General features: G+C 38.3%; 1 protein-coding gene across 1 annotated transcript in view; it reads right to left on the reverse strand.

Annotated features, from left to right (window-relative positions):
- LOC135005972 (uncharacterized) overlaps nt 1-19,767 on the reverse strand; it is a 242,614-nt gene that overhangs the window by 40,841 nt on the left and 182,006 nt on the right. The window contains exons 9-10 of the mRNA XM_063951981.1: nt 3,454-3,491; nt 746-780 (exon numbers count right to left, since the gene is read on the reverse strand). Of these exons, the coding sequence (XP_063808051.1) occupies nt 746-780; nt 3,454-3,491 (73 nt within the window). The remainder of the gene's footprint in view (nt 1-745; nt 781-3,453; nt 3,492-19,767) is intronic.

Raw genomic sequence — 19,767 nt, forward strand, 5'->3', positions numbered from 1 at the left:
ATACACTGCCAGATGTGGCCAATCAATAACTGGATCTATCAGACATGCAGGATGATTTGAGCATGTTCTATGAACTGATCTCACTGATCAGTCACTGCCACACACTATGTGATTATCAGCCTGATACTTTGTGAATCTGGCCAATAAGTGCATAATATATACCCAGCGCCAGACGTCATTGCTTGTGAGACAGTTTTAGTTGTCTTGGTAACATTTTCATGGTCGAATTCAATGGAGCAGTACACATAAGTTGTCACAGGACATCTCAGTGCCAAGGAGAATACTAATCATATATATATATATATATATATATAATATTTTGTATCATTCAGTTGTATTTTATACAGGAAAACACGTATATAGTCATACAGAAACCAATGTTAGTATCTTGTGTGTCATTTGACCATTTCATTTTTTAAATGCAGCTCTGTTGTCCCATTATTAATATAAATAATTTAGGACTAAAATGAGTCGGCATTGATGAGTACCTTAGCAGTGTTAGGTGGCAGCTTTTTGAAGAAACTGTATGTACTGTCACATCGCATGCAAAACCCCACAAGAGATCACGCAGAACATCTGCATGGGGCTGCACACAGCCTGCACTCATGTAGAGCTTCTTAGTTTTTAATGACCTATAAGAAGTGTCATTGTTTGTACCTTCAGCTTTTTTGGTGACACGGTTGATATAAAAATTGCATAAGAAAACTGAAAAGTACATGTGTGAAAAGTATGGAGGACATCTCACCAGTACCATCAGGCTTTTCTATTTTCCTTTTCTTCCTGTAACATGAGACATAATCACAGTGTAATGCCCCTTAGGTTTATCAGGTTGATCAGTGAAACAACAGATATTAAGTACACAAATAAACATAAACACTTGTCTTGATACTAGGGGTATATGTACCTATTTGTGTGACCCGTGGTACCATGAGGCCATGCCCCCATGACACGTGGCATGCCCCAGCGAACCGTGGCCGCGCCCCCCTGAAATGCCAGGGCAGCCCCAGTCCAACCCTTCTTATCATTAATATAAATATATAATGTGGCAAACATGGTTACAGATGATGCTCAAACAGGTTTTCCTGAACCATCTTACTGCAGTTTATTCAGGGCTCTCAGGATGGTACAAATAGCATAAGGTGTGGTTCCAGCAATCACCAACAAAACAATATTCAGTGCATACCTCCCAATATGACCCTCCTAGGAGGAACAAAATGCTCAGTTTCTGGACTTTTCTCAAATATATGATTGCTGGCACCTGTTTTGAACAGGTTAATGGATAAGAAAGGTGTTTCAGCACAGGTGAGGGCAATCAAAAATTGAGAGGGAAGTCCAGGAGCAGAGCATTCTGTCCCTCCTGGAGAGGGTCATCTTGGGAGGTATGTTAAGAGTATCCCATGACCCTGCTTTTAGCTAAACATTGTCATCACCTCTAGTGATGGCAAACTAGCTCAGCATCGGTTGCCCCACCCCAACACAGAATCAGCACTAACTACCTAATCACACCCATGTGCTCCACCTGTGAGCCTGTGTTCTGTGTGCAGAGAAGTGTGAGGGATTAACCCTGTCTGCAGCATGAGCATGCAGACTCCCAGAGAAAGAATTAGTCTCTCCCTTAGCAGTCTATGGCCAACTGACATTTTCGCTGCAATATATTCATACTGGGAAGGACTCTGAGTTCACATGAGTTGGCAGTGTCGGACTGGAGCATGAAGGGCCCACCAGGAGAACGCGTTGGTAGGGGGCCATGTTTAGGAGTGTGTCCAGCCACCACATTGGTTTGCCTAACCATTAGAGAGTCCATGGGCTGGGCCCCTTGATAAATATATTTAGTAAATACTGCTAGTGCATGCATGATGATGTAGCAAATTAATAACAGCATTGCACTATAGTTCTGTGTAGAATAATGAAATATATCTATATATAATGTATAATTCAAATACACAGTCTGGAACCTAATCCCAAGAGAAGGAGTTGGGACCCCGGACAGGGGGCCCAACAGGGGTTTCCCCTGTACCCCTGTGGGACAGTCCAGCCCTTTGACTTGGTGTGTGGGCTGACTGTGGTTTGAGGCTCAGGGTCAGACTGGTCCACAGGAGAACAGGGGAAACCCCCGGTGGGCCCCACTGCCTGTGGGCCCTCTTCCATCTCTAGGGATCAGGTTCCAGACTCTATCCAATGGGGTCATTCCGAGTTGATCGCACCCTAGCTAATTTTTGCAGCGCTGTGATCAGGTAAAAAACTCAGCAAAACTGTGCATGAGTATGCACTGGAATGCGCAGGCGCGTTGTACGGTGCTGAGTGATGGATTTAACAACGAATCCATTCGCACAGCCGATTGCAAGGTGATTGACAGAAAGAGGGCGTTTATGGGTGTCAACTGACTGTTTTCTGGAAGTGTTTGGAAAAACGCAGGCATGTCTAAGCGTTTGCAGGGCAGGTGTCTGACGTCAATTCCGGGACCAAAAAGACTGAAGTGATCGCATTGGCTGAGTAAGTCCAGAGCTACTCAGAAACTGCAAAAAACTTTTTTGTACTGCTCGGCTGCAAAAGCGTTCGCACACTTGCAAAGCGAAAATACACTCCCCCATAGGCGGCGACTATTTGATCGCTGCGCTGCAAAAAATAGCTAGCGAGCGATCAACTCGGAATTACCCCCCTAGTGCACTTGAATTATGCATTATACATGTTACATTATACTTCATAAGAATTTGATTTATTATATATTTACCAAGGGGGCACAGAACATGTACTCTGTAATGGTTAGCCAAACTTCTGTGGCCTTGCCACACTCTTAAGCATGGGCCCCTACAACAGCATTTTCCCGGCGGGCCCTTCATGCCCCAGTCCGACACTGTATAGGCTGCACATAGCAGGTTTGGACATTCACCCTCCAAATTGCTGGATGAAGCATGCAGTGATTTTGAGGACAACATCCAGCGATTTTGAAGACAACATCTCCATAAATTTGACAAAATTTGTGGCAACATAGAAATCACAGCAATATTCACATTCTTTCACTTCCTCCCACCTTGTCATTTATCTAGATATCTCGGGGGCAAAATAATAGCCAGTCAGAGGCAGGCATCAGCGCAATGCCAGCAAGTCTGCCCATTGTTTTAAAGTGGCAATGATTTTAAAGACAAAACTAACTTGGTTTTGCCATTGAAATTATTGCCGCTTTACAACACAGGGCAGACTCGCTGGAATCGTGCCGATGCCTGCTTCTCACAGGCTACTGTATTACATGTCCCCTGTAGTTCGGCTTTGAGGCCCTGAAGACACAGAGTAAACCACGTGGCAGACTACGCTGCCTGACTGATGTGCTCTGGTTTATTAGATAATTAATTCTAGGGGAAACAGGGAAAATTACGTGTACCTTAAAGTCACATTACCATGAATTACAGTGAAGAAAAACTTTATTTAGTAAAATTGTTGAAATCTGCATATTACCTAACTGAGCTGGTCATTTCAAGTCTCCTCCTCTTTATCTTAAACAAAAAATATTTTTGAGAAATTATGAAACTATTGTACAAATAATGAAAAAAAAAGTATATTAATAATAAAACCATATTGTTACATGTGTGCTACTTAAACCGGATTACTCTGAATTCCCCTATACAATAATGTATATTACAATTGTTACATATTGTTAGTTAAGCTTTACTTAAACTTGTTAATCTTAACTAGTGGCTCAAAAAGTAAATTTAGGCCGGGTACACACGTGGTGATATGCACCCGATATATCATCCGATCCGGCGGTTTAGACATATATCGTTCACAATGTTCAGTGTGTATTCACTATATCGTTAACGATGCGTGCTGCTGGGGAGGTACCTGGGGGTTAAAAGAGCTGGTGAGTTGTGGTGGGCTGGTAATCCAGGATCAATCCAGGAATAAGCGTGCTTGTAACTGTATGGTGGGCCAGAGAGAGCCGATACTTCCCCCCTACTTTAATCCCAGTGGGACTAAGTAGTATCCAGGTACAGATGATGTAAAAGAGCCTTGAATCATGACCTACTAGCCCTACAGGGGATAAGTTGTTCAGGATGATTGAAATAATAAGAAATAAATATGTGACTGTCCTACCATCACTATAGTATTACAGCATTTCTGTTTTTGCTCCTTTAGGGAAGTCATCTATTGGTGGATATTGTATTGACTATTTAAGAGTACTATACTTGGAGGAAAGGAGATTAAGGTGCTGTTTATCTAATTAAAGTACTGAGACTTAATTAAAGAGCCTATTAAGTCTGTACAATATGCCACCAAAGAAATGTAAGAATATCCCAATACAACCAGTTTCTTTAAAACTTACCAGATGCCAACAAATAGGCAGAAAGATAGAACGTCTCTATCTCCACATTCACAATTGAACTCCCCTCAGGCAAAAACCCTGGATACATCTAACATATCTGAAGAGGAAAATATGAATGAACCTATTACACTCCACAAAATGGGCCTAATTTAGACCTGATCATAGCAGCAAATTTGTTATCAGTTGAGCAAAACCATGTGCACTGCAGGGGGGGGGCAGATATAACATGTGCAGAGAGAGTTAGATTTGAGTGGGGTGTGTTCAAACTGAAATCTAAATTGCAGTGTACAATTGAAGCAGCCAGTATTTACCCTGCACAGAAACAAAATAACCCACCCAAATCTAACTCTCTCTGCAAAATGTTATATCTGCCCCCCTGCAGTGCACATGGTTTTTCCCAACTGCTAACAAATTTGCTGCTGCAATCAACTCTGAATGACCCCCTGAATTAGGCCCAATGTTACAACTGATGAGCGATTTAAAACAAGGCATATCAGCCAAATTTAATAGCACAGTGAGAGAACTAACAAAAGAAGTCACAGCTATTGGGCAAAGAACGGAGTGTCAGAGCGTAGGCTGGAAGAAGTGATTAACTCACATAATAAATTGATTGAGGCACATAAATCGACTCAAGAAGAAATATCCACAGAATACAGGTTGAACCCAATGGGCATTTTGCCTCTTTTCAACCTCACTAACTATGTAACTATGTACAAAAGGGAAAGTAATAAATATGGAAGATAGAGCAGGAAGAAACAATTTAAAAATACGAGGCAATCTGGAAAGTATACAAAATCCGAAATTGGAGCAGTTTGTATTGGAGAAATTTCAAAAACTTCTCCCAGATCTACCGAAGACACAATGTATAATAGACCGTATACATAGACTCCCAAAACCCCCCAAAATACCAGAGAACATACCTAGAGATACGATAATGAGAATGCATTATTACCAAACAAAGGAGCAAAATTTGAGATCAACTAAAGACAAGTCAAAGGTAGAAAATATTCTGGGGAACCTCCAGATTTTTGGGGCCTTATCAATTAATACACTGAATAAGAGAAAAGCATTATCCAGAGTTACGAATGCGCTTCGCCACGCAAATAAGTGGGGGTTCCAGTCAGACTAATTGTAAATCATGAAGGAACAATCAAAATCTGGAAGCCTGAAGAAGCTCTTAAAGGCCTAGACGACTGGAGAATTGGATAGACCCCAAAACCACAAGAGGAAATACAGCTAGTTCAACAAGAATGGTCTGATGTACAGAAATAGAGAGATGGGAGTTTTGATCAGCGATAGAGACTCACCTTAAATGGAAGAAGGAGTGGGAGAATTGTGTAGAGGGCATATTTTTTCCCCCTCTTTCTTGCAGGTACAGCTAGAATGAGTATGCATACGCCGGAAATAATAATGTATCATGGAAGTGTTGATAAATATTCACACAAGGAATTTATACGTTGGGAAGTTTGATATGGAAAGGTTATACATATTTGCACATGTATATATGAAAGAGTACATGCAGGTTGGATAGATTGATGTAGCGTTGAAATATTGACACATATTTACATAAGGAATATGGAATGTATAGGTTGGAAGTTTTTCATATTTTGAAAGGTTGTTTACATTTGCACATTTATGTATGAGGGATTTAAGTATTTGAAGACTCCTTATGGAGTCTCACTTTTCAAGCTTTTTAAAGGACCTTTTTAAAGGTCCTTTTTATTTGGAACACGGTTTAAACGGTTGTTTTACACTACGGTATGTGGATATGAGAAACATACTATACTCCAAAGAGATACAAGGTATAAAGAGCAGATTTGTGAATATCGGGTTTTATTTAAACATACCTAAAGATTTAAAATAGAAGTTGCCTATAAGAAGGGGTATGTTCCCCTTTTATGTCTCTCTTTTCCTCTTTATTCCCCTGCATCTCTCTCTTCTCCTACTTCTATAAGCCTCGATATTAAAATAATGTTAGAAATATCTACCACTTGAGCAGGAGGGGTAAAACTAATAGGAGTAAACAGTTTTGTTCTTCTCTTATAATTCTCCCCCGCCCCCTTTTTTTTTTTCTTCTTCTTTTCTGAAAATTGAAGAACAGTAGTAGTAATAATAATAATAATAATATTAAGGCACTATTTAGTGATGGGTAAATAAGGTCGCTACCCCCTATTGAAAATTAATACCTCAATGAGTAGAGGTCATAAAGGCACTCGAGGTAGAGCCTTGTTAATATATGTTTTTATATGTCATGTGTTTTGTCTTAAGTGTTATAAGTGTGGTTTTATTGTATGTGATACAGGACATAAGAAAAAGAAGAATAACAGGGAGCTAAAAACAGGAAAACAGAATAGAAGGGAATAACTTTGAGATGGAAATAGAAAAAGGAAATTTAGAAAAATAGGATGATCAACATGATGTCAATAAATGTCAAGGGGTTAAATTCACCGCAAAAGAGGAGAAGGGCACTGAAATATTTTTATGAGCAAAAAATCGATTTGGTAGCACTTCAGGAGATGCACTTCTTGAGGACGGTACCTCCATCTTTTTCTGATAACAGATATACAAAAGTGTTCTTCTCAAGTGCCATCAAAAAGAAATGCTGGGTTGCCATATTATTTAGTTGCAAAGTAGATTTTGAACTTGAGGTCCAAATTACAGACAAAGGCAGATATATTATTTTAAAAGGAAAGTTAAACGGTAAAAATGTTACAGTGGCATTGGTATATGCACCTAATGTTTCACAAATAACTTTTCTAAAAAGCTTTCTGAAAAGAAATACAGAAAGAGTCAGAGGGCTCAGTCTTTATACACAGAGATTTTAATCTAGTGAGGGATCTAAGAGTAGTTAAATCTGATTATATAAAATTAAAATCCTCTTAATCAATTCTTAAAGTTTCAAAGAGATTTGACAGATTGATTCAAGAATTTGAATTATATGACATATGGAGAGTAAAGCATCCAACAACTCGAGATTATACATTTTTTCAAATGTACATAAACAAACATACTTACAAATAGATTATGTATTCACAGATAGATTGACCTTTTCAGAACATAAAAAGAGTGGAAATATTACCAAGAACATGGTCAGCCCATGCACCACTAATTGTTAGATGGGATGATGAGAGTGAGTTTATAAAGCACTCTAGAAAATGGCGATGCCCCAATTTTATTTTTAATTCATTAGAAGCCAGTCAAGCGACCAAGAATTATTTGGAAGAATTTCTGCTCTTTAATAATGTACAACAAACTAACCCAGTCAACCTTTGGTATCCGCTAAAGGCGGTGATGAGAGGTAATATAATGCAGATTACATTGAGGTAAAAAAAAAAACCAAGAAACTAGGCTTTTAAATGAGTTAGAAAATAGGAATAAAATCCTGCAACAAAAACATAAGGAAAAACCTAATGAAGACCAGATTAGGAACAAAGTCATTAAGCTAATCGTAAAGATTGTGATAGTCTCAACCAAAGATATTATTTGGAGGGTAATAGAGTGTCGCGGCTCTTGGCTAGAAAAATTAAAGGGATAAGACTGAGAAATTCCGTTAAGGCCCTCTATAATTCTAAAGGTGCTAAAATAACAAACCCCTTATGCTGCTTTCAGATCGCAAATGCCGGATCCCACCTGGTAAGAGAAACGTGTCCTTACCGGGTGGGATCCGGCATTTGCTCTGCTTTGGTGCCTTTCTGACTCTGCAATATACCGGGTCGGTTGCCATAGCAGCGGGAGGGCGCAGCAGCAGCAGGGGCGGGGGTGGAGGCGGCGCTGGGAGATAAGCTCATCTCCTGCGCCACCTCTCCCTATGCTGTGAATGGGAGCCGTGTCGCATTGAAACAGCTCCCATTCACACTGCGCCTGACCCGGTATTCAACCCGGTAATAACCCTTCTTTTTTACCGGGATGAATTACCGGGTCAGGCGACCTGCTAATTCGTCCAAAGTGCTTTCACATCGCACACTGACCCGTTTCGACACGGCAATATGCTTTGTGCGATGTGAAAGGGGTATTAGAGATCTCAAATATATTTGCTGAATACTTTAAGCAACTATATAACATAAAAACACAGAAAGATTTGAAAGCGCTGACACTCTGTATATATGTATATATAAAAAATATATTTATTTAAACTTGAGTGTTTTAGTTCCACACAAGAAAATACAAGAAAAATAAAATCAGCAATACATTTAAAAATACAATTTATCCCTATAATAAACCATGTATATAACCCTCTTTTCTGGTCCCTAGAGACTGTAGCAACTAATGGTTACTTTAATCTCAACACTGGTGTGTCAATTAAGTCTCTGTGGAACAGAAAAGCTCCTTTTCCCTGCAACACAATATCTTTAATCACTTTGTAACTATTTGTACAGGACAGAAAACACATGTAAGATTTCCAATTATTCCTATTAAAACACCATAGCACTCCTTTTTTATAATAACATTCTAAGGTCCACAATATGAAGATTTCCTTTGCTTGGTAATTAGATTTTGTTTAACGTTCTGACGCCAGATTTTAATCAGGAGTATAACTGCAGTATGTTGGAGTCTTTGATTCAAAGATTAAACAGCGTGCACGCTGCTAGGGTATTCCAACTTTCTCCCAGCACAAGCAAAAGTCAATTGCACATATGATGTTGAAACATGGCCATGTATGGATTAAGCAACAACTTTACCCCTCTTGGTGTCCGTGGAGAATTATCACTGGTCAGTAGAACTCCCGGCTCTGGTAGCTAAATTCCATTTACTTGAGCCAAGTCTGGAGATCCAAAACCAGTTCCACGTGGGTTCACAAGGCTTACAGGGATAACCGTTAGGCGTGTCTGCTGATGCTGCTAAAACGCGTTTCTCCGCCTCACATCACCATCGGCGGCTTCATCAGCTAACTGATGAAGCCGCCGATGGTGATGTGAGGCGGAGAAACGCGTTTTAGCAGCATCAGCAGACACGCCTAACGGTTATCCCTGTAAGCCTTGTGAACCCACGTGGAACTGGTTTTGGATCTCCAGACTTGGCTCAAGTAAATGGAATTTAGCTACCAGAGCCGGGAGTTCTACTGACCAGTGATAATTCTCCACGGACACCAAGAGGGGTAAAGTTGTTACTTAATCCATACATGGCCATGTTTCAACATCATATGTGCAATTGACTTTTGCTTGTGCTGGGAGAAAGTTGGAATACCCTAGCAGCGTGCACGCTGTTTAATCTTTGAATCAAAGACTCCAACATACTGCAGTTATACTCCTGATTAAAATCTGGCGTCAGAACGTTAAACAAAATCTAATTACCAAGCAAAGGAAATCTTCATATTGTGGACCTTAGAATGTTATTATAAAAAAGGAGTGCTATGGTGTTTTAATAGGAATAATTGGAAATCTTACATGTGTTTTCTGTCCTGTACAAATAGTTACAAAGTGATTAAAGATATTGTGTTGCAGGGAAAAGGAGCTTTTCTGTTCCACAGAGACTTAATTGACACACCAGTGTTGAGATTAAAGTAACCATTAGTTGCTACAGTCTCTAGGGACCAGAAAAGAGGGTTATATACATGGTTTATTATAGGGATAAATTGTATTTTTAAATGTATTGCTGATTTTATTTTTCTTGTATTTTCTTGTGTGGAACTAAAACACTCAAGTTTAAATAAATATATTTTTTATATATACATATATACAGAGTGTCAGCGCTTTCAAATCTTTCTGTGTTTTTTTGTTTCTATAAGGGTAGAGTATCCCTTAATTATATGAAGGCTGCGACAACTCTGTTTATATAAAACCTGGGTATTTGGTTAAGCGCCGGGAAAAATTCTATCTTTGTCTTTTTCAGTTATATAACATAAAAGATGATCCTAAGGAATACCAGCCTTCTAATGACAATATATCTTAATTTTTGTCAAAAGTAAATCTTCCCAGAATCAATCAGCAACAATTAGAAATACTGAATCTGCCATGGAGAATACAGGAGGTGATAGAAGCCATTAAGATATTAAAGGTGAACAAGTCCCCTGGGCCATACGGATTTATAAAGAACTTTTATAAAAACTATCAAAAAGAGATAGCGCTTGTTCTTTTACAAGTTTATCAGATAGGGATGCAGGAAAGAAAACTCCCGTTGGAGCTTTTGGAAGCTTGTATTATTATGATTGGTAAAGAGGGAAAGACTTAACCTAACCAAAAAATTATAGGCCAATAGTGCTTTTAAATACAGATATTAAGATCTACGCCAAAATTATTATAAATAGATCAAATCCAATTTTGGGGGAACTGGTCAACCCAGACCAAGTAGGTTTTGTAAGAAATATTCAGAGGTATCTTACTATAAATTAAATAGAAACAAGACGGAGGCTCTCCCAATAAATATTATATAAATGGACCTTAGTTATCTAAAAACAGAATTTAAATTTAAATGGAAGATAGATATATTAAAATATCTTGCAATTCAATTAGTCTCAAATGAAAACAATATTATAGATTAGAACTATGGCAAACTCCTGCAACAGTTAAACCATAAAGGTTTTTTTTGTATAATCAGTTTTTATTAAAGAAATTGAGAAACTTAAACGGGGGTACAAAGAATACAACAGTACGTAAGCGTGTAGTTCAAGACAAAATTGAGTCGACATATAGATTGTTTCAACAATAGTAACAAAGTCTCTCATTACATAAACAGAATAGAAAGATAGCAAATCCAAATAAAACAATCAATAATCTAGAGTATTAAAAGGATCAAGAAAGAGTGAAGTAAGGAAGAGTAGAAAGAAGACCAAGTAAAAGATAGAAGAATAAAGCGTGACTTTAAGCCAAACTAAAACCACTCCAATATGTAATTTCCACAGGGGACGGGTGGAAAATAGAATTAAAGAAAAGGAAAACTAAGAAATGTAATGAATAGTTACCATCAATCCAAAGGTGTAGCTAAATAGGTTGGTGTGAGTTTGTAGTCTAACCAGGGAGCCCAAATGTCAGCAAAATGTTTTGGATTTGCCTATTGAGGAGAGCAACAGGTCCTCCATATGCATAAAGTGTTCAATTCTGGCAAACCAGGTGCAGCGTGTAGGAGGAGTTTTGGATCTCCACAAAGCCGATATCACTGCTCTAGCAGCATTACATAAATGTCTGAGGAATGATTTCTCATATTGAGATATTGTAGTGGTGGAGTGATTAAAAAGCCAGAAAGCAGGTCTGAGGGGATATTAATCTTTAAAATGTCTTGGGAAACTTTGATAATATCTTGCCAAAATGGCCTGAGAGAGGGGCAGTCCCACCAAATATGAAATAAAGTTCCAGCGGCGGAGGAGCAACGCCAGCACTTAGTCGATATGGAAGGGTACATTATGTGGAGAAGAGAAGGGTGTCTGTACCATCTCAAAAGAATTTTGTATTGAGTTTCTCTAGTTTGAACGCATACAGAAATTTTATGGGCTTCAAGGAATATTTTTTCCCAGTCATTTATTATATTAGTGAAATACCTAGGTCTTTTTCCTAGGCTAGAGCAAAGGGAGGGGTTTCTAAAGGTTTGGTGTGGTGAATAATCTTGTATAATGTGGAGATAGTGTGTGTTGGGTTACAAGTAGCAACACATAGTTTCTCGAATAGGGTAAATTCTCTGAAGGCGTTTTTGAGTCTAGATCCAGAAGTTAAAAAATGTCTTAAATTGCAGGTATTTCCAGAAGTCTGAGTGTGGTAAATCCCACTTTTCCCTGATTTCTGAGAATTGTTTTACCGCAGAGGAGGTAATCAATTGACCAGCTCTGAACAATCCTGCAACTGCCCACTGAGAAAAATGAGATGGGGTTGAACCATGGAGAAAATCTACATTGGCCAGAAAGGATGTCAAAGGTCCAAATTCTGACAAAACATAGGGGAGCCATCGCAGGGTCTTCCAAACAGAAAGTGTAGGGGTTATTGTTGGATGATGGGTGCTCGGTCTAGGTAGAGAGGGAAACCAAGGGAATATTTCTGGAAATTGCTGCATATACAGGCCCTCCAATTCCACCCATTACTTAGTCTCTCGATTTTTCATCCAATCCAAAACCCTATTCAAGAGAATAGTGTAATAGTAGCTTTTAATATCAGGAAGTTGAAAACCTCCCGCACTACTTAAACCGGATTACTCTGAATTCCCCTATACAATAATGTATATTACAACTGTTACATATTGTTAGTTAAGCTTTACTTAAACTTGTTAATCTTAACTAGTGGCTCAAAAAGTAAATTTTGGCCGGGTACACACGTGGTGATATGCACCCGAGATATCATCCAATCCGGCGGTTTAGACATATATCGTTCACAATGTTCAGTGTGTATTCACTATATCGGTAACGATGCGTGCTGCTGGGGAGGTACCTGGGGGTTAAAAGAGCTGGTGAGTTGTGGTGGGCTGGTAATCCAGGATCAATCCAGGAATAAGCGTGCTTGTAACTGCATGGTGGGCCAGAAAGAGCCGATACTTCCCCCCTACTTTAATCCCAGTGGGACTAAGTAGTATCCAGGTACAGATTATGTAAATGAGCCTTGAATCATGACCTACTAGCCTTACAGGGGATAAGTTGTTCAGGATGATTGAAATAATAACAAATAAATATGTGACTGTCCTACCATAGTATTACAGCATTTCTGTTTTTGCTCCTTTAGGGAAGTCATCTATTGGTGGATATTGTATTGACTATTTAAGAGTACTATACTTGGAGGAAAGGAGATTAAGGTGCTGTTTATCTAATTAAAGTACTGAGACTTAATTAAAGAGCCTATTAAGTCTGTACAATATGCCACCAAAGAAATGTAAGAATATCCCCAATACAACCAGTTTCTTTAAAACTTCCCAGATGCCGGCAAATAGGCAGAAAGATAGAACGTCTCTATCTCCACATTCACAATTGAACTCCCCTCAGGCAAAAACCCTGGATACATCTACCATATCTGAAGAGGAAAATATGAATGAACCTATTACACTCCGCAAAATGGGCCTAATTCAGACCTGATCGTAGCAGCAAATTTGTTATCAGTTGAGCAAAACCATGTGCACTGCAGGGGGGGGGGGGGCAGATATAACATGTGCAGAGAGAGTTAGATTTGAGTGGGGTGTGTTCAAACTGAAATCTAAATTGCAGTGTACAATTGAAGCAGCCAGTATTTACCCTGCACAGAAACAAAATAACCCACCCAAATCTAACTCTCTCTGCAAATGTTATATCTGCCCCCCTGCAGTGCACATGGTTTTGCCCAACTGCTAACAAATTTGCTGCTGCGATCAACTCTGAATTACCCCCTGAATTATGCCCAATGTTACAACTGATGAGCGATTTAAAAAAAGGCATATCAGCCAAATTTAATAGCACAGTGAGAGAACTAACAAAAGAAGTCACAGCTATTGGGCAAAGAACGGAGTGTCAGAACGTAGGCTGGAAGAAGTGATTAACTCACATAATAAATTGATTGAGGCACATAAATCGACTCAAGAAGAAATATCCACAGAATACAGGTTGAACCCAATGGGCATTTTGCCTCTTTTCAACCTCTCTAACTATGTAACTATGTACAAAAGGGAAAGTAATAAATATGGAAGATAGAGCAGGAAGAAACAATTTAAAAATACGAGGCAATCTGGAAAGTATACAAAATCCGAAATTGGAGCAGTTTGTATTGGAGAAATTTCAAAAACTTCTCCCAGATCTACCGAAGACACAATGTATAATAGACCGTATACATAGACTCCCAAAAAACCCCAAAATACCAGAGAACATACCTAGAGATACGATAATGAGAATGCATTATTACCAAACAAAGGAGCAAAATTTGAGATCAACTAAAGACAAGTCAAAGGTAGAAAATATTCTGGGGAACCTCCAGATTTTTGGGGACTTTTTAATTAATACACTGAATAAGAGAAAAGCATTATCCAGAGTTACGAATGCGCTTCGCCACGCAAATAAGTGGGGGTTCCAGTCAGACTAATTGTAAATCATGAAGGAACAATCAAAATCTGGAAGCCTGAAGAAGAAGCTCTTAAAGGCCTAGACGACTGGAGAATTGGATAGACCCCAAAACCACAAGAGGAAATACAGCTAGTTCAACAAGAATGGTCTGATGTACAGAAATAGAGAGATGGGAGTTTTGATCAGCGATAGAGACTCACCTTAAATGGAAGAAGGAGAGGGAGAATTGTGTAGAGGGCATATTTTTTTCCCCTCTTTCTTGCAGGTACAGCTAGAATGAGTATGCATACGCCAGAAATAATAATGTATCATGGAAGTGTTGATACATATTCACACAAGGAATTTATACGTTGGGAAGTTTGATATGGAAAGGTTATACATATTTGCACATGTATATATGAAAGAGTACGTGCAGGTTGGATAGATTGATGTAGCGTCGAAATATTGACACATATTTACATAAGGAATATGGAATGTATAGGTTGGAAGTTTTTCATATTTTGAAAGGTTGTTTACATTTGCACATTTATGTATGAGGGATTTAAGTATTTGAAGACTCCTTATGGAGTCTCACTTTTCAAGCTTTTTAAAGGACCTTTTTAAAGGTCCTTTTATTTGGAACACGGTTTAAACGGTTGTTGTACACTACGGTATATGGATATGAGAAACATACTACACTCCAAAGAGATACAAGGTATAAAGAGCAGATTTGTGAATATCGGGTTTTATTTAAACATACCTAAAGATTTAAAATAGAAGTTGCCTATAAGAAGGGGTTTGTTCCCCTTTTTTTTCTCTCTTTTCCTCTTAATTCCCCTGCATCTCTCTCTTCTCCTACTGCTATAAGCCTCAATATTAAAATAATGTTAGAAATATCTACCACTTGAGCAGGAGGGGTAAAACTAATAGGAGTAAACAGTTTTGTTCTTCTCTTATAATTCTCCCCCCCCCCTTTTTTTTTCTTCTTCTTTTCTGAAAATTGAAGAACAGTAGTAATAATAATAATAATAATAATAATAATATTAAGGCACTATTTAGCGATGGGTAAATAAGGTCGCTACCCACCTATTGAAAATGAATACCTCAATGAGTAGAGGTCATAAAGGCACTCGAGGTAGAGCCTTGTTAATATATGTTTGTATATGTCATGTGTTTTGTCTTAAGTGTTATAAGTGTGGTTTTATTGTATGTGATACAGGACATAAGAAAAAGAAGAATAACAGGGAGCTAAAAACAGGAAAACAGTATAGAAGGGAATAACTTTGAGATGGAAATAGAAAAAGGAAATTTAGAAAAATAGGATGATCAACATGATGTCAATAAATGTCAAGGGGTTAAATTCACCGCAAAAGAGGATAAGGGCACTGAAATATTTTTATGAGCAAAAAATAGATTTGGTAGCACTTCAGGAGATGCACTTCTTGAGGACGGTACCTCCATCTTTTTCTGATAACAGATATACAAAAGTGTTCTTCTCAAGTGCCATCAAAAAGAAATGCTGGGTTGCCATATTATTTAGTTGCAAAGTAGATTTGAACTTGAGGTCCAAATTACAGACAAAGGCAGATATATTATTTTAAAAGGAAAGTTAAACGGTAAAAAAGTTACAGTGGCATTGGTATATGCACCTAATGTTTCACAAATAACTTTTCTAAAAAGCTTTCTGAAAAGAAATACAGAAAGAGTCAGAGGGCTCAGTCTTTATACACAGAGATTTTAATCTAGTGAGGGATGTAAGAGTAGTTAAATCTGATTATATAAAATTAAAATCCTCTCAATCAATTCTTAAAGTTTCAGAGAGATTTGACAGATTGATTCAAGAATTTGAATTATATGACATATGGAGAGTAAAGCATCCAACAACTCGAGATTATAAATTTTTTCAAATGTACATAAAACAAACATACTTACAAATAGATTATGTATTCACAGATAGATTGACCTTTTCAGAACATAAAAAGAGTGGAAATATTACCAAGAACATGGTTCAGCCCATGCACCACTAATTGTTAGATGGGATGATGAGAGTGAGTTTATAAAGCACTCTAGAAAATGGCGATGCCCTAATTTTATTTTGTAATTCATTAGAAGCCAGTCAAGCGACCAAGAATTATTTGGAAGAATTTCTGCTCTTTAATAATGTACAACAAACTAACCCAGTCAACCTTTGGTATCCGCTAAAGGCGGTGATGAGAGGTAATATAATGCAGATTACATTGAGGTTAAAAAAAAACCCCCAAGAAGCTAGGCTTTTAAATGAGTTAGAAAATAGGAATAAAATCCTGCAACAAAAACATAAGGAAAAACCTAATGAAGACCAGATTAGGAACAAACTCATTAAGCTAATCGTAAAGATTGTGATGGTCTCAACCAAAGATATTATTTGGAGGGTAATAGAGTGTCGCGGCTCTTGGCTAGAAAAAATAAAGGGATAAGACTGAGGAATTCCGTTAAGGCCCTCTATAATTCTAAAGGTGCTAAAATAACAAACCCCTTATGCTGCTTTCAGATCGCAAATGCCGGATCCCACCTGGTAAGAGAAACGTGTCCTTACCGGGTGGGATCCGGCATTTGCTCTGCTTTGGTGCCTTTCTGACTCTGCAATATACCGGGTCGGTTGCCATAGCAGCGGGAGGGCGCAGCAGCAGCAGGGGCGGGGGTGGAGGCGGCGCTGGGAGATAAGCTCATCTCCTGCGCCACCTCTCCCTATGCTGTGAATGGGAGCCGTGTCGCATTGAAACAGCTCCCATTCACACTGCGCCTGACCCGGTATTCAACCCGGTAATAACCCTTCTTTTTTACCGGGATGAATTACCGGGTCAGGCCACCCGCTAATTCGTCCAATGTGCTTTCACATCGCACACTGACCCGTTTCGACACGGCAATATGCTTTGTGCGATGTGAAAGGGGTATTAGAGATCTCAAATATATTTGCTGAATACTTTAAGCAACTATATAACATAAAAGATGATCCTAAGGAATACCAGCCTTCTAATGACAATATATCTTAATTTTTGTCAAAAGTAAATCTTCCCAGAATCAATCAGCAACAATTAGAAATACTGAATCTGCCATGGAGAATACAGGAGGTGATAGAAGCCATTAAGATATTAAAGGTGAACAAGTCCCCTGGGCCATACGGATTTATAAAGAACTTTTATAAAAACTATCAAAAAGAGATAGCGCTTGTTCTTTTACAAGTTTATCAGATAGGGATGCAGGAAAGAAAACTCCCGTTGGAGCTTTTGGAAGCTTGTATTATTATGATTGGTAAAGAGGGAAAGACTTAACCTAACCAAAAAATTATAGGCCAATAGTGCTTTTAAATACAGATATTAAGATCTACGCCAAAATTATTATAAATAGATCAAATCCAATTTTGGGGGAACTGGTCAACCCAGACCAAGTAGGTTTTGTAAGAAATATTCAGAGGTATCTTACTATAAATTAAATAGAAACAAGACGGAGGCTCTCCCAATAAATATTATATAAGTGGACCTTAGTTATCTAAAAACAGAATTTAAATTTAAATGGAAGATAGATATATTAAAATATCTTGCAATTCAATTAGTCTCAAATGAAAACAATATTATAGATTAGAACTATGGCAAACTCCTGCAACAGTTAAACCATAAAGTTTTTTTTTGTATAATCAGTTTTTATTAAAGAAATTGAGAAACTTAAACGGGGGTACAAAGAATACAACAGTACGTAAGCGTGTAGTTCAAGACAAAATTGAGTCGACATATAGATTGTTTCAACAATAGTAACAAAGTCTCTCATTACATAAACAGAATAGAAAGATAGCAAATCCAAATAAAACAATCAATAATCTAGAGTATTAAAAGGATCAAGGAAGAGTGAAGTAAGGAAGAGTAGAAAGAAGACCAAGTAAAAGATAGAAGAATAAAGCGTGACTTTAAGCCAAACTAAAACCACTCCAATATGTAATTTCCACAGGGGACGGGTGGAAAATAGAATTAAAGAAAAGGAAAACTAAGAAATGTAATGAATAGTTACCATCAATCCAAAGGTGTAGCTAAATAGGTTGGTGTGAGTTTGTAGTCTAACCAGGGAGCCCAAATGTCAGCAAAATCTTTTGGATTTGCCTATTGAGGAGAGCAACAGGTCCTCCATATGCATAAAGTGTTCAATTCTGGCAAACCAGGTGCAGCGTGTAGGAGGAGTTTTGGATCTCCACAAAGCCGATATCACTGCTCTAGCAGCATTACATAAATGTCTGAGGAATGATTTCTCATATTGAGATATTGTAGTGGTGGAGTGAATAAAAAGCCAGAAAGCGGGTCTGAGGGGATATTAATCTTTAAAATGTCTTGGGAAACTTTGATAATATCTTGCCAAAATGGCCTGAGAGAGGGGCAGTCCCACCAAATATGAAATAAAGTTCCAGCGGCGGAGGAGCAACGCCAGCACTTAGTCGATATGGAAGGGTACATTATGTGGAGAAGAGAAGGGTGTCTGTACCATCTCAAAAGAATTTTGTATTGAGTTTCTCTAGTTTGAACGCATACAGAAATTTTATGGGCTTCAAGGAATATTTTTTCCCAGTCATTTATTATATTAGTGAAATACCTAGGTCTTTTTCCTAGGCTAGAGCAAAGGGAGGGGTTTCTAAAGGTTTGGTGTGGTGAATAATCTTGTATAATGTGGAGATAGTGTGTGTTGGGTTACAAGTAGCGACACATAGTTTCTCGAATAGGGTAAATTCTCTGAAGGCGTTTTTGAGTCTAGATCCAGAAGTTAAAAAATGTCTTAAGTTGCAGGTATTTCCAGAAGTCTGAGTGTGGTAAATCCCACTTTTCCCTGATTTCTGAGAATTGTTTTACCGCAGAGGAGGTAATCAATTGACCAGCTCTGAACAATCCTGCAACTGCCCACTGAGAAAAATGAGATGGGGTTGAACCATGGAGAAAATCTACATTGGCCAGAAAGGATGTCAAAGGTCCAAATTCTGACAAAACATAGGGGAGCCATCGCAGGGTCTTCCAAACAGAAAGTGTAGGGGTTATTGTTGGATGATGGGTGCTCGGTCTAGGTAGAGAGGGAAACCAAGGGAATATTTCTGGAAATTGCTGCATATACAGGCCCTCCAATTCCACCCATTACTTAGTCTCTCGATTTTTCATCCAATCCAAAACCCTATTCAAGAGAATAGTGTAATAGTAGCTTCTAATATCAGGAAGTTGAAAACCTCCCGCACTAATCGATTTAGTCAAAAAGGATCGTTTAATTCTGGGTCTTCTTCGCAGCCAGATAAATTGTTGAATCAGGGAGAGGACTGAGTGAAACCAAGACTCTGGGATATGGATTGATAAGGCCTGCAATGTATACAAGAGTTTAGGGAGGGTGTTCATCTTTACTATATTCATTCTTCCAAACCAGGATAGCTGCTTAACATGTTAGAAAATTTTCACAAAGAGAGAAAGAATTGGATTTGAAGGGGTTCACTCCGTCCCTTTAAAATTTTATTGTTTAAAATACAATTTATTGA

This window comes from Pseudophryne corroboree, chromosome 2 (assembly GCF_028390025.1).
Source record: "Pseudophryne corroboree isolate aPseCor3 chromosome 2, aPseCor3.hap2, whole genome shotgun sequence".
NCBI lineage: Eukaryota > Metazoa > Chordata > Amphibia > Anura > Myobatrachidae > Pseudophryne > Pseudophryne corroboree.